At 40.6% G+C, this 14452-nt stretch overlaps 1 protein-coding gene across 1 annotated transcript; it reads left to right on the top strand.

Annotated features, from left to right (window-relative positions):
* Nucleotides 1-141: 141 nt before the first annotated feature.
* cfap58 (cilia and flagella associated protein 58) lies at nt 142-9098 on the top strand. The gene is made up of 18 exons (XM_088012627.1): nt 142-147; nt 694-963; nt 1182-1330; nt 1424-1574; nt 1674-1868; nt 2717-2854; nt 3323-3482; nt 3951-4033; nt 4177-4368; nt 4474-4635; nt 4750-4896; nt 5352-5504; nt 5589-5800; nt 6102-6210; nt 6366-6470; nt 8147-8266; nt 8382-8506; nt 8596-9098. The coding sequence occupies exons 1-18, from the start codon at nt 142-144 to the stop codon at nt 8705-8707; spliced, it is 2589 nt and encodes an 862-aa protein (XP_087868753.1). The 3' UTR covers nt 8708-9098.
* Nucleotides 9099-14452: the final 5354 nt, after the last annotated feature.

A 14452-nucleotide genomic window follows, 5' to 3' on the forward strand; every position in this document is an offset into this window, starting at 1 on the left:
ACATTCTTTTTTTCCCCCTCTCCTTTTGAATCCCGCGAGAACTGATGTTGCTAAGCAACCAGTATCAACATTCGCCTGTAGGAGAAGGGGGGATTGTGTGCTATTATACGGAATTATTTTTAGCCTTTCTCGGCTCGTGTGATGGAGGTGAGTTTGGTTTGTGTAGAAATAGTTCTGGAACAGTAACTGAACCTGAAGGAGGAAATGTATTCATGTGGACTGAATACATTATTATTTGCATATTTGGACATTATCTTCACATTTGCTTCGCACGTTTTGATACCTTTTTTGTGGGTGGGCAGCCGCCTTATAGGTGACGGATGAATAATAAATAAATAAGTAAATAAATAAATAAACCCTCCCCACCCCACTGAGGGACAAGGGTGTAAAGAAAATGGATGGATGGATAAATAAAGATACATTCTATTGGGTGTAGAATAGGTGCCTGCCATGCATTACATGGAAGGCAGTGACTGCCTGTAATGCTAATGGCATGTCCCAATTATTCACCTCCTTGGGCATCTCTCCCTTCTTATTCTGCTTACAAATCAACTTTTTTTTTGTTTTACAGAAAACCTTTTTGATGTCAAAAAGAAATCCCTTAACCCAGTAAAGAGCAGACCATTTTTCTTGTGTTCTGATGTGACATAAATCACATTTTACTGTACTTATACTGCTCTGCTTTATTTCCAGGAAACAGAATTTGAAGGAGACGACCGTTTTGAGTCGTTGGAGGAGTTTCAGGTTGTCCTCAGTGAGCTGTCCAGTGACAGCAGCCTGGACAGGATCAGGGAGGAGTACGAGAAACTCGTCCAGGCTCTGAAGAAGTCGCGGGAGAATGAAAAGAGGCTGATGTCGAAATGCAGGGAGCTGAACGCAGAGATCGCGTCGACATCAACCAAAGTGGCAACTGCCCTGAAACTGTCCCAGGAAGATGAGATGACAATAACGTCGCTCAAGAGGGTACGGCTTGATCGGCTTATGAAATATTCTCTCCATAACTGTTCAGCCAGTTTCTATGTCTGTGTCACTTAGAGATAATGAAAGAGCAGATATTCAAACTGCTCTTTCATTATCTCTAATGAACTTCCCCTAAACTACCTTTAGGGAAAGTTTGACATTTTTATATTCAGGAACTCAACAGATTCTGTCGGTGAAAAATGGATCTTCGAATGTTTCAGGAGTTGGATAAGGTTTGGAAGTTGATTGATGCAGCTCATGATAAAGAGAGAAAGGACCAGGAAACAATCAAGGATTTAAAAGAAGACGTTTTCAAGCTCACAAAGGCAACTGAGCAAAAAACCAGACATCAGCAGGACGAAGAACGAATGTGAGTCAGGAAAGGGTCCCGCTTTCTCTTTTGCTGCGCACTGTGAATACTCTAAATTAAGTTTATAACTCCATCTGTGGTGTTTTTTTTAAGGGATTTAATTAAAATGATTGAAGAGTTGACTAAGGAGAGAGACCAGCTGACGAACGCGGCAGCCGACCTAAGAGAGAAACTAAACAAGGCGACTGTAACTCAGCAAGACATAGAGGCTCAAAAAGAGACAGCCGTAGAGAAGATCTTGAAGGTGAACGTTGGGTATGCTTTCAGTGAAGGAAGTGAATATGAACGTGGATGAACACGGTTGTGTAGGAGTCTGAGATCAGCTTCGCGTTTCTGCTTCCAGCTTCAGCAGGAGCTCCAGGTGCAACAGAACGAGCTCTCCAGAGAGACGAGACTGAAGGAGAAGCTCGACAAGGAGATCCAGCAGCTGCACACCGACATGGAGGCCAAGATGGCCGAAATCAAAGCTCTGACCACGCAGGGACAGAAGGCCAGAGAGGAGCAGCAGCGACTGGAGCAGCAGCTCAGAGATCTAAAGGTAAGCAAGGCAAGTGGTTCAGATCAGTTTATTTATACAATGTCATCTCAAGGCACAAACAAAAAAACATTGTTTCAATCCAATAACACATACAGGCCAAGTGACCTATTTATTATTCAAATTGGTTAAGGAAGTTTTCTGTGTGTGGAAACCCAGTAGATTGCATCGAGTCATTGAGTTTGGACAAAAACTTTTATTTGAACAGCTCCGTTTGCACACAAGGCGATTCAAAATGCAATCCAAAGGAACAGAAAAACAAAAAAGTGATATCAACTGTTGATATTTTACATGAGAAACTGTAAAATACCAATTGCATATGAAATTAACAGATTGTAAATGATAACATAACTGAAGAATTGATGAAAATAGGCTTGGCTTTTACTGGGTGCCGTGAACCATAATGTTTTCAGTCCCGATTAAGGAGATTTCTTTTCCTGAAGCTGAGGAGCTTCAAAACTAAACGCTGATTCCTTTCATTTAGTTGTGCTTCTGAAAACACTGACTGAGTGAACATGATCTGAGAGGTTCATACCTGACAGGTAACTTTAACATATTGATGTATTCAACACCCAAAACCATTTAGTTCCTCGCAGACTTAACGATCTCAGCTTTTCCAGCTGAGATACGATCCTTTGTCTTGGTGTAGGGCAGGCAGGGCTCTGATAGCAGGATTCTGGAAACGCTGATGAGGCTTGCTAATAATCACTGCCAAAAATCTCAGGTTAGGCTGACTCAGACCGTAGACTGAACTCGTGTCTGTTGTGTCTGTCTGTCCGTCCCGTTACACCCTGGGTTGATTATCAGTGATTAGAGAACATTACACACCAGTCTGTCCCTTCCTGTCACAGGTATTGCATGAGCGCTTGACCAAAGAACTGGAGCAGATTCAGGCGAAGAGCAGCAAACTGCAGCAGGAATGTGAACGTCTCTTGGCCGCCAGGGAACAGCTCTCTGTGGAGAATCATCTGAAGGCAAACGAACTGAAGGTATTTGCTTTGTGTTTCTCATCATTTCTTTGTTCCTTTCTTAAATACAGGCATGCAGCAACCTAGGCTTTCAGAAAGGGCATGCAGGGGCAGTAGCCACGGCGACGAGTTTTGGCAGTGGCAAATGTATTGTTTTTTTGTGTCTATTGTGCATATCGTGGTGTTTTATTAAAACTATTGAATTTTTATTAATTGAAACTACGCACAAATATTTGAAAACTATCACCTTTTCGAGACCAACATCGATCCATCTGCCACACGTTTGACGTCAACCATCCGTCAATTTGAATCTGCAAATGTGTTGACTTATCTATTCATGTCCTGTAATTTGCAGGAGGGTCCCTCATTCTTCTAAATCCAGCCCTGAGAAAGAAAAAGAAGCCAGAGTCGTGTCGTGCAATTTACGGCTTTCTTTCACAAAATCCTTTCTCTCTCCCCTTCTTCTGTCATCCTTTGTTCGTCAAATAGATAAGAGAGGAGGAGCTGAGTCACATGCGTCAGGAGGTCGCCAAACAGACCAAGATGAGAGAAGCCATCCAGAAGAAGTACCACCACATGGAGGACCAGAAAGCTGAACTCGACCGACAGAGGGAGACGCTGAAAGCTCAGATCGCTGGCCTGGAAAAAGGTTTGAGCGTTTCTGACGTACGAACCGATGACACCAGAAATGCACTCGTCGTTTATCCGATCCATCGGCTGAGCAGGAATGAAATATATGCAGAAAGCTGCATATTTTTAGCGTGTAGTTCAATATTCGGCTCAAACACATTTACCACATTGTTCAAAAGTCTGACCTCTAGTCTAGAGTACAAAACCAGGAAATTCTGACACTGACATACCAAACAAAGATGAAGCTGTAGGTTAAAAAACTAACTGCAGCCGGAGTTTTGTCATTTCGCTAGGAAGGAAAGACATCAGCAAGGGTGTCGATAAACATTTCTGTTTCATCTCACTTTGGGACAGCTAAGATAAATTATTTAATGTCTATCATTCCAGAAGTAGAAGCTGCTAATGTCAGTTGTTTTATATACAGGTGGGCTGTTTGGAGCGAGTAACAATGTTGGACTTTTTGCTTCTCCTAATTTTCCGTATGCAGATCTTGAATCTTCCCGGAAGCAAGTGGAAGTCGATAAAAAAGCCAAGGAGGAGCTGATCCGAGAGAGGGCCAATCTGCACAAGGTTACCTCTTCATTTTAGCGTCATATTAATAGACGTTTCAACAATCTGCTTAGTTTGGTACAAACTCTGCAGATTTGACACACCCCTTCACCATGTGCTCCCTTCTCTGTGTGGCATGAACTCGTTTCCCCCCCTGTGGACAGAACATGACCAAAGCCGTGCAGTCGGCTGAGAAGCAGCAGGACCTCATGAAGCTCCTGGAGCAGGACAAGAGAACCTTGGAGCACGAGATCTCCGGGTACCGGCAGGAGGCGCAGAAGCAGCGGAAGATCATCCAGCAGCTGGAGAAGGAGCGGGACCGCTACGTCAACGAGAGCGGCAGCCTTATGCAGAAGGCGGGTCACGCAGATGGGCCAATCGTGGCGAAGCTTCTCTTACCGCTGCATATTTTTCACCTTGACTAAGAGGTGTTTTGTTTTTTTTTCTTTTACCTTCTGCAGGTGCAACAGAAGCTCACTGTTGTCGAAGACAAAGAGATGGAGATATTTGATTGGAAAAAGAAAGCTACAGAGTCGGAGTGTAAACTCAAACAGCAGGAGAACCTGCTGGAGTCGATCATAGCGGAGAGGAATCTGTACAGCAAAAACCTCATCGAGTCTCAGGTGAGAGAGATGATGATGATGATGTCACAGGAGGTGGCTAACTTTAGTCCAGGGGGCTCTGTAAGATCAGATCTATGTTAACAACACCCACTCTGTTCTTTTAATTTCCTTAAGGAGGAGATTTCTGAAATGAAGAGGAAAATAAAGACTATGAGCAACCAAGTTGCCCGGCTTAAAGACGACATCTCTGAGAAGGAGCAGGAACTGGTCAGAGATCAGCAGGAGCAGAAGAGGCTGGAGAAGGAGAACGAAGCCTACAAGGTGCTGTTCCCTCCGTCTCCACCAGGTGGCGTGGAAGGACCGATAACCTGGATTTAAACGTTTTTAGATATTACTTATTTTGTAACAAAGTTTAGGACCTTCTTTTGCGAAATAAGCTAATTTTGACACGTACTCAACCTAGCGCCAAAGCTGTTTTATCGAAAAATTAGTTTTTTCCGAAATTCCCGTGTTTGCATTAGGTGAATTCATTTTTGAAATGTCAAATTGCGGAATTATATGGCTAATGGAAACGCAACTTCTGTCACATGACCAAACAAATACCACATGACCGACTTCCTCTAACTCCAGAAACACACGGCATTAAGATTGAAACAAATATCTTTTGTCAATTTTGTCCCAGTTTTATTGATCAAACTGATAACTGCTATACTGCTATATGTTAGTGCTGCTGATATACCATGCATCCCAATTATCTTGCGTATGTCTTCTATCAGGGGGATCTACAGGCAATAAAACTGCAGCTGGAGGAAACGAAGCAGCTTATTGACAGCCAGAGGACAGAACAGCAAAAACTGCAGATGACAATCACCAGCATGGAGGAAGACCGAGTCCAGGAGCAGAAGCAGCTGCAGCAGGTAAAGCAGAATGTCAGCACCTAGCAGTCAGACCATGACCCCCCACCCCACCTACTGTCTGAGCTTGTGCTGCTGTGACTGAAGGCGATCCGAGAGCGGGACAGCCTCGGCAAGCAGCTGCTGCAGCGGAGTGATGAGCGCGCTCTCCTGCTTGAGAAGATCCGGATCCAGCAGTCCATCCTCAGCAAGGGGGACTTCCACTACAAGCAGAGGCTGGAGGACATCCAGCTGCTGAAGCTGGAGATCAAGAGGCTGCGCCGCAGCAACGACATCCAGGACAGGACCTTACCCAACACAGAGGAGCTGAGGTAAAACACAACCCCAGGTCGCCTCGTCAGGGTAGTGACAGAGGAAGAGCCAGAGAGCAGAGGAGGCGACCCGCAGAGAGCAGGATGTAGAGCTGGAGAGGAAGGCTCAGTCAGAAGCAGCCGGGAGGGTGCTGAAACACAGACAGATAGGTAAGAAGAACCTCATCTAAATGAGACAATCCACAGTCACAGGAAAGCTTTCTTGTTCAGAACACTCCGGTCCGGTCGATACCTTTAAAGTCATGTAGCTGGAAAGCTTTTCTGTTGACGGTTGGTGTTAATCCTCCACCCTGTCCTTCAGGACGGAGCAGCTCCGCCTGCAGACGGAGCTGCTCAGAGAGAGAACCAGGAACAGTGTTCTGGAGGACCAGCTCAAGCCCATAAATATTCACCGATGGAGGCAACTGGAGGTGAGGCTTTAAGGTCAGACTGTCTGCAGCTGTTAGCTCCGTTTGTCCCCATCTTCACTGGATACGGACATTCTTCTGTCACGCTTTTAACACAGACGGTAAAAGAAGAACTGATGAGAATCTTGACCGTTTGTGGATTGTTTCCTAACTTGCAGGGAAGCGACCCGGGAAAGTATCAGCTCATCCAGAAGATTCAGGCCCTGCAGAAGCGACTGATTGTTAAAACCCAGGAGCTGGAGGAACGGGGACTGCTGCTGCAGGTAGACGCTCCGCCCACAGCTGCTGCTCTTCATGGAGCAGATCAGGACGAGAACACTGTCTACTACAAAATTTAAAAAGTATTTATTTCTCTGTATACATGGGAACACAGAAGTGTTATTTTCTTTGTAACACCAGCTCCAGTTCCATTAACCATAAAAGTGTGCAAATTGAAATTCCAAAATTAAATTTGCCTAATGGGAACATGCCGAAAAACACCCTCCCCCCCCACCGGTACAGACACAAATGATCTTATATATAACAGTGATTCTTGAGAATAGGGACAAAACAGGTCCTATGGATAAAGCATGAAATTTGAATAAAATATACACAAAATATATCTTTTTCAAATATCTAACTAAACTAACCTGGGTCATGTAAGCACAACAATGTATATTTTTCTTTTTTTTGCTGAATATTTTTTTATTTTAAACATTGTAGTCGGTGGATGATGCCTGTAAAAGCCCTTGTCCAGGAGCAGAACTCAATACATTCTTATAGTTTAAAACAATTAAAGAAATACTAAAATTATATATTATGACAATTAAGTATAAGTAGTCATATAAATAATTATAAAAGTATCGATAAATTGAATTAAAAATAATTTTTAGATATTTTCCAACTCCGTTGAAATTTGTCCTTAGTTTTTGTCAACACCGTCAGAAATGAAAAGAATGTAAAAAAATCAGGCATTATTGGGGGGCACCAGAACTTCTGAGGACCCCATGACCTCTTCTTTTCTCTTCCTTTGCTAGGAGGGCTAGTTAGCTCCGGTTAGCTTAAGTTATTCTTTAGTTTTTTCTTCTGTTTTATTCCTAAGTTGTTTGTCACAACCATGATGTGTCAACTCCATAACTGACAATTTACAAAACTTTGATGAAATTTTGCGAAATAAAAGCTTAATTTTGGTATAATGTAAAGATTTAATGGACCTGACGAGCTACAATATGGCCTCCTTCAGAATAACATCATATAAATTGAGGTAGTTTGGCATTTTGTCACCTCCGTCAGATGTCAACTCCGTCAGAGTTTTTCTGACTCTTTCAGTGAAATTGTTGTCAAATCTCACTTAATTGTGCAACTAATTCATTTTAATGTATTTTACATGAATTGCATTACTTCACATGTACCAAGTTTTTCATTTTACTCACTAGTTTGTCACCACCTTCAGTTCTGTGTCAACTCCGTCATGCACTGTCAACTCCATCAGATGGACTTTTTCTTGTTTTTTGTTTTAAATAATATTTATTTTATTTCTTGAGAAGCATTTGTCTGTAAATTGAGTAAAATATCACTAATGGAGTATTTTAAAAATCATTTTAGATTTATTTTTGTCAGATGGTGATGACAAAGTTTTGGGTCAGGTCGATTAAAAATGTAATTTTTTTTTTTTTTAATTCGCAACTGGGAGCCTGTACCTTAGCATCTTCATATTTTCTAAACATTATTTGTCATATTTGCATACATAAGGTTGAGAAATAATTTTTTTTTTAAAAATGGGAAAATTAAAACCCATTTTGTCCCTATTCTCAAGAATCACTGATAATACATTTCTCAAAATAATTCCAAAAAGCCTGTATTGGTTTTCCTCTGGTTGTGTAGGTCCTTCTCATAAAATCCCCTCTTCGCCTCGGTTTCGTTCTCACTTTTCTCTGTCTTTTCTAACTCGCTCATGTAGGAAAAGGAGAAGTTGTATGTGGAACTGAAGCAGGTTCTGGCCCGACGGCCCGGTCCCGAGGCAGCCATGCAGCTCCAGCAGTACCGCTGGACCATCGGGGACCGGACCAAAAAGCTGCAGGTATTTTCCGTCCCTCTCCTTTAGTCGCTTTGATTTAGGTCGTTCCTGCCGATTTGTTCATGTCTGGTGAGTTTCCGTTACGAACCGTCTCTATATTTGGGGGTAACGTCCGCAGGCTCTGATGGCAGAGCTGAGGACGGTCGACTCAAAGATGAACGAATACAAACGGGAGAATCAAAGACTGAGCGGCGAGCTGGCAAATATGAAGAAGAAGTATTTGAGTCAGAAAAGGCGTCATAGGTAAGATCCGTCTCAAATGGTGATGAAAGTCCGCAGCGGTCGTGTTCTGTGCTGTTTGCTCCCTGATGGCCCGCTATGTGTCTCATTAGTGAGCAGAGAAGCAGGACCACGGCGCAGGAACAGGAAGCTCTGCCCCAGCTGAGCAGCACGCCTCGCTTCGCCAGAGCGGCCTTCAGGGTTTACAACCCGGTCAAACTCTGACGCCCGCCGTCTGCATTTTCGTTACAAACGTGCGCAAATCTTTGTTTATATTCTGCTAATGTCGAAAAAACACAACTTTGCAATTGCAGTGTTTTGTGCGTTAAAGCGGCAAAACCTCTTATACTTGGGAGCGGCTACGTATGTGGCGTTTTGGGGTGAATTGTATTTGCCGATTTTACAGAAGAGCTTTGGATTCAAGACGTTCAAATAACACAGAACTTTTTATGAACTGCGACGCTGTGAGAGATCTGGTGGAGTCACCAAAAAACAAAACAAAAAAGAAAAAAAAACATCATCTTACCACTTAGCACCTCATCCTAGCTCAAAAACTTTTTGTCAAAAAATATGAGTTTTTTTTTTACTTCCATGTTCCCTTTAAGTGGATTTATTCATTCATGGGCTCTTTGCACCTGAGGCGTTGACGTCACATCTCCAGGAGCTAATGCGGCTCACTTTTTTCCGCTTTGAGTTACCATGACTGGTAGAAAAGACTAAGTCGTATTTCAGATGCAAAAAAAACAATACTATTAACATTGTTGTCTTCTTAATATAATGGGCTTTTAAGTTTTCGTTAATTTCCAAGCGATCCTGAATTAAGAAGATGGCTTGTAAATATCTGTCGCTACCAGCTAACGCCGCACAGCAAAGTTTGCAGCCTTCACTTCACTCCGGATCAGCCTAAAACTACCGGGGATACGGATGGTAAATAAAGGAGCCTCCCTGAGTTATTTCCATGGAATCACTTCTATATTCAGCCTGAAAGAGTTTATGGGAACGAGAGAGCAGACCAGAGCCAGACAGCCGAGCAACTGATCCGCCTGTACACACTGCTGTAAACACCGTCCTATCTGAGCTCTTCACAAGAAACATGCAAAGGTAATAAAACGAAATAACACGGAGACATGAAGCAACACGGTCATATTTTTCTAAAAGCAGCAACTTTGAACCTGAACAGCTGAACCAGATCTCTGACACCAGAGCTGCGCTACTGTCAAGCTATGAGGCTTGTTGAGCTCCGTCAGGCTTCGGAAGTAAAAAGTCCGAACCGTAACCTAACCCCGTTAGTCTGTGACACTAACGACAATAAACACACATAATATACTTGAAAATAAGATAAATACATTGTCCGTTAGAATGTTTAGATACTTAAATAGCACATTTTACAAGAACAATGTCCGAGAATATTGCCTACTAGCATTAGCTAACGTTAATGTTAGCCACAAAGTTTAAGTAAAACTCACCTTCGTGTCAGTGAATGTATAATGAGGCGAACATCTTAAAACCTTTCTCCAGCTGACTTGTTGGGGCTTCGGATCGATGTACAAACCTTGGCCAAGCACTGCAAGCACCTAATGTAAATTATATTTGTATTGGATCGGAAACAATCGAGCCGCTTTACCCCGAACGCGGAAGCTGAGGTGCAAAGAGCCCATTTTTCCAATAGACCCTTGTCACAGTGACGTCAGACAATGGCCGCCATAACTCAAACCTGGGTATCTTTACTTCCGGTGTGATTTTGCCTTGGGAACCAAGCTGAAAAATTCCCGCATTCTCATAATCTTAAGGATATAATAAAAGGTAAGTTTAATGATAACAGCATTTAAGTGTTAGATAGCTGTTATTAATCATTGTAAATTCACCATTCTCTATCTGTGTATAAAATAAACAGCCTCCGATCGGAGAGTAAACCACCTAGCAGCAGCTTTAGCCACATTTAGGAAAAAATATACTCTCTGTCAGCGCTGTAACGTTTAGAGGTTCACTTTCTGTATTTTATAAAACAGTGTTTACGTGTTAGATAACCGTTATTAGTCATTGTCAATTTACCATTCTCCAACCAGCCTCCGATCATGAGTAAACCAGCTAGCAGCAGCTTTAGCCACAGTTAGGAAACATATACACCGCCGCCTGTCAGTGATGTAACGTTTAGAGGTTCATTTTCTGTATTAATGGAAAATAAAGGACATAAAAATAACTTTAATTTGATTACTGGATTTGAAATACGAGCTCGTTAGATTATTCGTTACCGGAAAAAGTGGTCCGATTAGAGGAAGGCATTACAAAGCAGCGGCGGCACCGGACATCTCTGCTTATAACAAACAAACCCCTATTTCATGGGATGAGTGGCAACTCCAGTCTATAATTTAAGAATCTGATCAAGATTAGAGCCTAAAACGTTATAGTTCAAAAACAGTAAAAAGTTCTGGTTAAGGAACAGTTATGTCACGTAGTTAGCTAGCTAACAAAATTCACTAATGCTAAGCTAACGGTTACGCAAAACAAAAATACCTACCTTCATAGTCAAACAGGTATTGTTCGGTGAAGAATTTCTAGCCTTTGTCTAATTTAGATTTTGTTGTCAGAGAAAATTTGTTTGCAAATCGTGATCTATCTTCAAAACTTATTTTAGGCAAATGTTTTAGAGACTGTAAACTCCATGCTCCGGTGTTCTGTCTGATCAACATATGCTGTCAGATATATACATATATCTAAATCTCTCTTTCTATATATAGATATATATGTGTCCATTTTACATATATATATATGAAATAGACAACTTTATCGTTACTTACTATGTACACCGGAACTAAGGATACACAGCTTCGAGCCAAAACGGAGGTTGTGTGACGTCATGTGAAAAGGGTCTATTTGCACAATTTTATGGTCAATGGCAACCCAGAAAGTGTGTTTGAAAAACTTAAATGCAAAACTCTGAAATCCAAAGAATCCATATGTTAACAGAAAATATGAGTGGGAAGAGACTGTTCAGTTGAAGAAATCTCATTTTTATTTTATGTTGTATTTGATTAATCTGACTTGCATCAGCAGCCATTTAAAAGTCTACAAGATGAGCTTTTGAGATCATTTTTAATTATTTTTAACTTTTATCTCAAAGTTTAGCTCTCTCTCTCTCTATCTATCTATCTATCTATCTATCTATCTATCTATCTATCTATCTATCTATCTATCTATCTATCTATCTATCTATCTATATATATATCTATATATATATATATATATATATATATATATATATATATATATATATATATATATATATATATATAGATATATATAGATATATATATATATGTATTATGGGTCACTGAACAATTCAAACTGCTTGTCCCTCTGGGCTACTGATTCCCAAACCAGCCACTACATTAGCTCCACCCAAATATGAGAGACATTGGGAATTCAATATTACAACAACACATGTACCATGTATCTAGATTGAACAAATTCAGATGTGAATAAAATACGCACAATCTGTGTTCTTGACTTTTGTTTTATTATTTTAGAGATATTATTTTATGTTTTAACTTGCCTTTTTGTAAAGTGCCTTGTGACTGCGTGTGTGTGTGTGTGTGTGTGTGTGTGTGTGTGTGTGTGTGTGTGTGTGTATATATATATATATATATATATATATATATATATATATATATATATATATATGTTTGTGCCACTAGATGGCAGCAAAGTGAAGCTTTGTTCCGGTGTACTGGAAGGTTTCTGAACACCTGCACATGATTTTTGAAAATAGCGGGTATGGCAATTTATGAAAGTATAACTCGTCAAGATAAAACAAAAATTAGGCAACGCCTTGGTGCACTTTTCTTTTGAGATATTTTCTGATATCTATGTTTGATGAGCAAACATCCGTGAGACATTTCATTTTTACAGCTTAACTGCTGGAGCAAACCACCAGAAAGCCAAATTGGCACATAGACCTTTGTTAATCCATGCCAAAAAAATTACTAGTTTAAGAAATGTAAACCTAATTTATAGACAATGCATTGTTTTGATGCACTGATCTGTCATTCATATTTTATATCACTAATGCCTGCAGTGCGGTGCTCATACAAATTTTATAAACTTATAAAATGAAGCACTTACGTCTGAAGCACTTATCGCTTCTCTTTCCTCTGGTTCCAAGGTCAACTTGTCCGCCACATCTTCCTGTGTGGCATCCAAGCCAAAGTTTTGGAACCTTTAAATTTGCCATAACATTTTCAAGGCTGTGAAGGGTGAAATGTAGCTAAGTTGTTCCTGTTACCCAGTAAATTAGAATCTGCCTTTTGATGAGGCCCGTGACTTTAAAACTGAAGCAGATCCTGAACTATGATTTCTGTGTGTCCTGAAACCTCTAATCACATCACAATTATTGGTTTTACATTATATTAAGCTCCCTCTCCACCACATCCAAAGGTGATTAATACCGCATTTGTGCCACCACCATGGAAGCAACTTGTGTTGTTGTAGAAATAGGAGGCCTTGCTTATTTTTTTTCCCTAATTTTCTCCTTTTGTTTCACTTGAATCAACAGGTTAAAGAAGCTAATAATGTTTTTTTCTCTTTTGGATGGTTCATTTTTAAAGGAAAAGTGTACCAGGTGGGCGCAGAACCTTCTGTGCATTGACGTCACATGTTCAGTGAATCAGTGGGAAGCACCTTCTTTTTTTTTGTTATTCCAATTTGTTGCCAGTTTCTAAAATTACCTCTCTGTTTCAAAATGTTTTAAAGTCCAGGAAATCATTGCAGCTTTAGACATAGTAGGAAGGATTAGAGATCTCATAAATTCAGTCACTGGCTATTATCTGATTCTGAGTGAGCCAAACTCTCTGCACAAAGCAGACATCATTAATCATATTTTTCTGTTTTTCCCCCCGCATGAAACATCGTAAGAGAGGAGTTTAGGGATTTTATTCGCAGCATAAAGAACCTTTAATAAGGTAGCAGTGTTTTTGTTTTTTAGTATCAGTATGTGCTGCAGCCTTGGATTGAGGTGTGTGATGCTGGACATTTTGGATATCAAGTAAAAACAGGACCTGTATTCCAGTCAGTACCAATAACCGTAATTTTCAGACTATAAACCGCTACTTTCTTTTCCCCCACGCTTTGAACCATGAGGCTTAAAGCCCAGAGCGGCTTTTCTGTGGATTTTTCTTCAACCACCAGGGGGCTCTCGAAACATAATAAAATGATAATATAAACACAAAATAAATTTGTGTACTAATTTCTAAAAAAAAAAAAAAAACAAAGTGTTAAAATGTTAGCATTTGAGAGCAAATCAAAACTAAATCTTATTTTACGGTAGAGTTAAGAAACTACACTAGGAAAAAATAAAATAAAATGTCAAGAGGGCATTTGAAACTTAAACGTCAGTCTTACCACGCTGGTTTATGATAATGCTGACTTTGTATGAATATTATGACTATTGTGTTGTTCAAAATGTTTATTAGTGCACTGCCCCTCCTCAGCAAATAGATCAAATGAAGCATCAAAACCCCCTAAATATCCAACATCTTTGTTTTGTCAACTCAGTCCCAACGCATTTCATCCTAGCTATTGAGCAGTTCAGTCAAGCTCAGTTTATTGTCCACATTAGTAAGACACTTTCAAAGGAAACTCGACCGATTGCATCAGGTCTCTGTCATTGTGGAAAGCATCAGCAGCTTGAGTTAGTGTGGGAGGCCATCTGCTGCCAGACTGACAGAGCGGAAACACAAAAACACTGATCCAGTTAAATATATGAGCTTTAAGCCAGAAGTACAATCTAAAGGATTTTAATCAGCACACAAAGTCAGTTCAGTTGTTGTATCTGTGCCGGGAGAGAGACAGAAACGATTCTTTCATCAATAGGAGGAGAACGAGAAGGAATTAAAATAAAATCACACACGAATAAATTTGCTCACCCGATAAGTCATTAAAAAAACATGCTGCTCCGGTAACCTCCCACCACTT

Source organism: Poecilia mexicana, unplaced genomic scaffold (assembly GCF_051168715.1).
Source record: "Poecilia mexicana isolate PSO_F unplaced genomic scaffold, ASM5116871v1 scaffold_14, whole genome shotgun sequence".
Taxonomy (NCBI): Eukaryota; Metazoa; Chordata; class Actinopteri; order Cyprinodontiformes; family Poeciliidae; genus Poecilia; species Poecilia mexicana.

Bases quoted from the DNA above. Each gene is read 5' to 3' on its own strand.
- cfap58 (XM_088012627.1), top strand. The intron at 1,331-1,423 runs GTGAGTCAGGAA...GTTTTTTTTAAG, and splicing joins CAGCAGGACGAAGAACGAAT to GGATTTAATTAAAATGATTG. The intron at 1,869-2,716 runs GTAAGCAAGGCA...TTCCTGTCACAG, and splicing joins AGCAGCTCAGAGATCTAAAG to GTATTGCATGAGCGCTTGAC.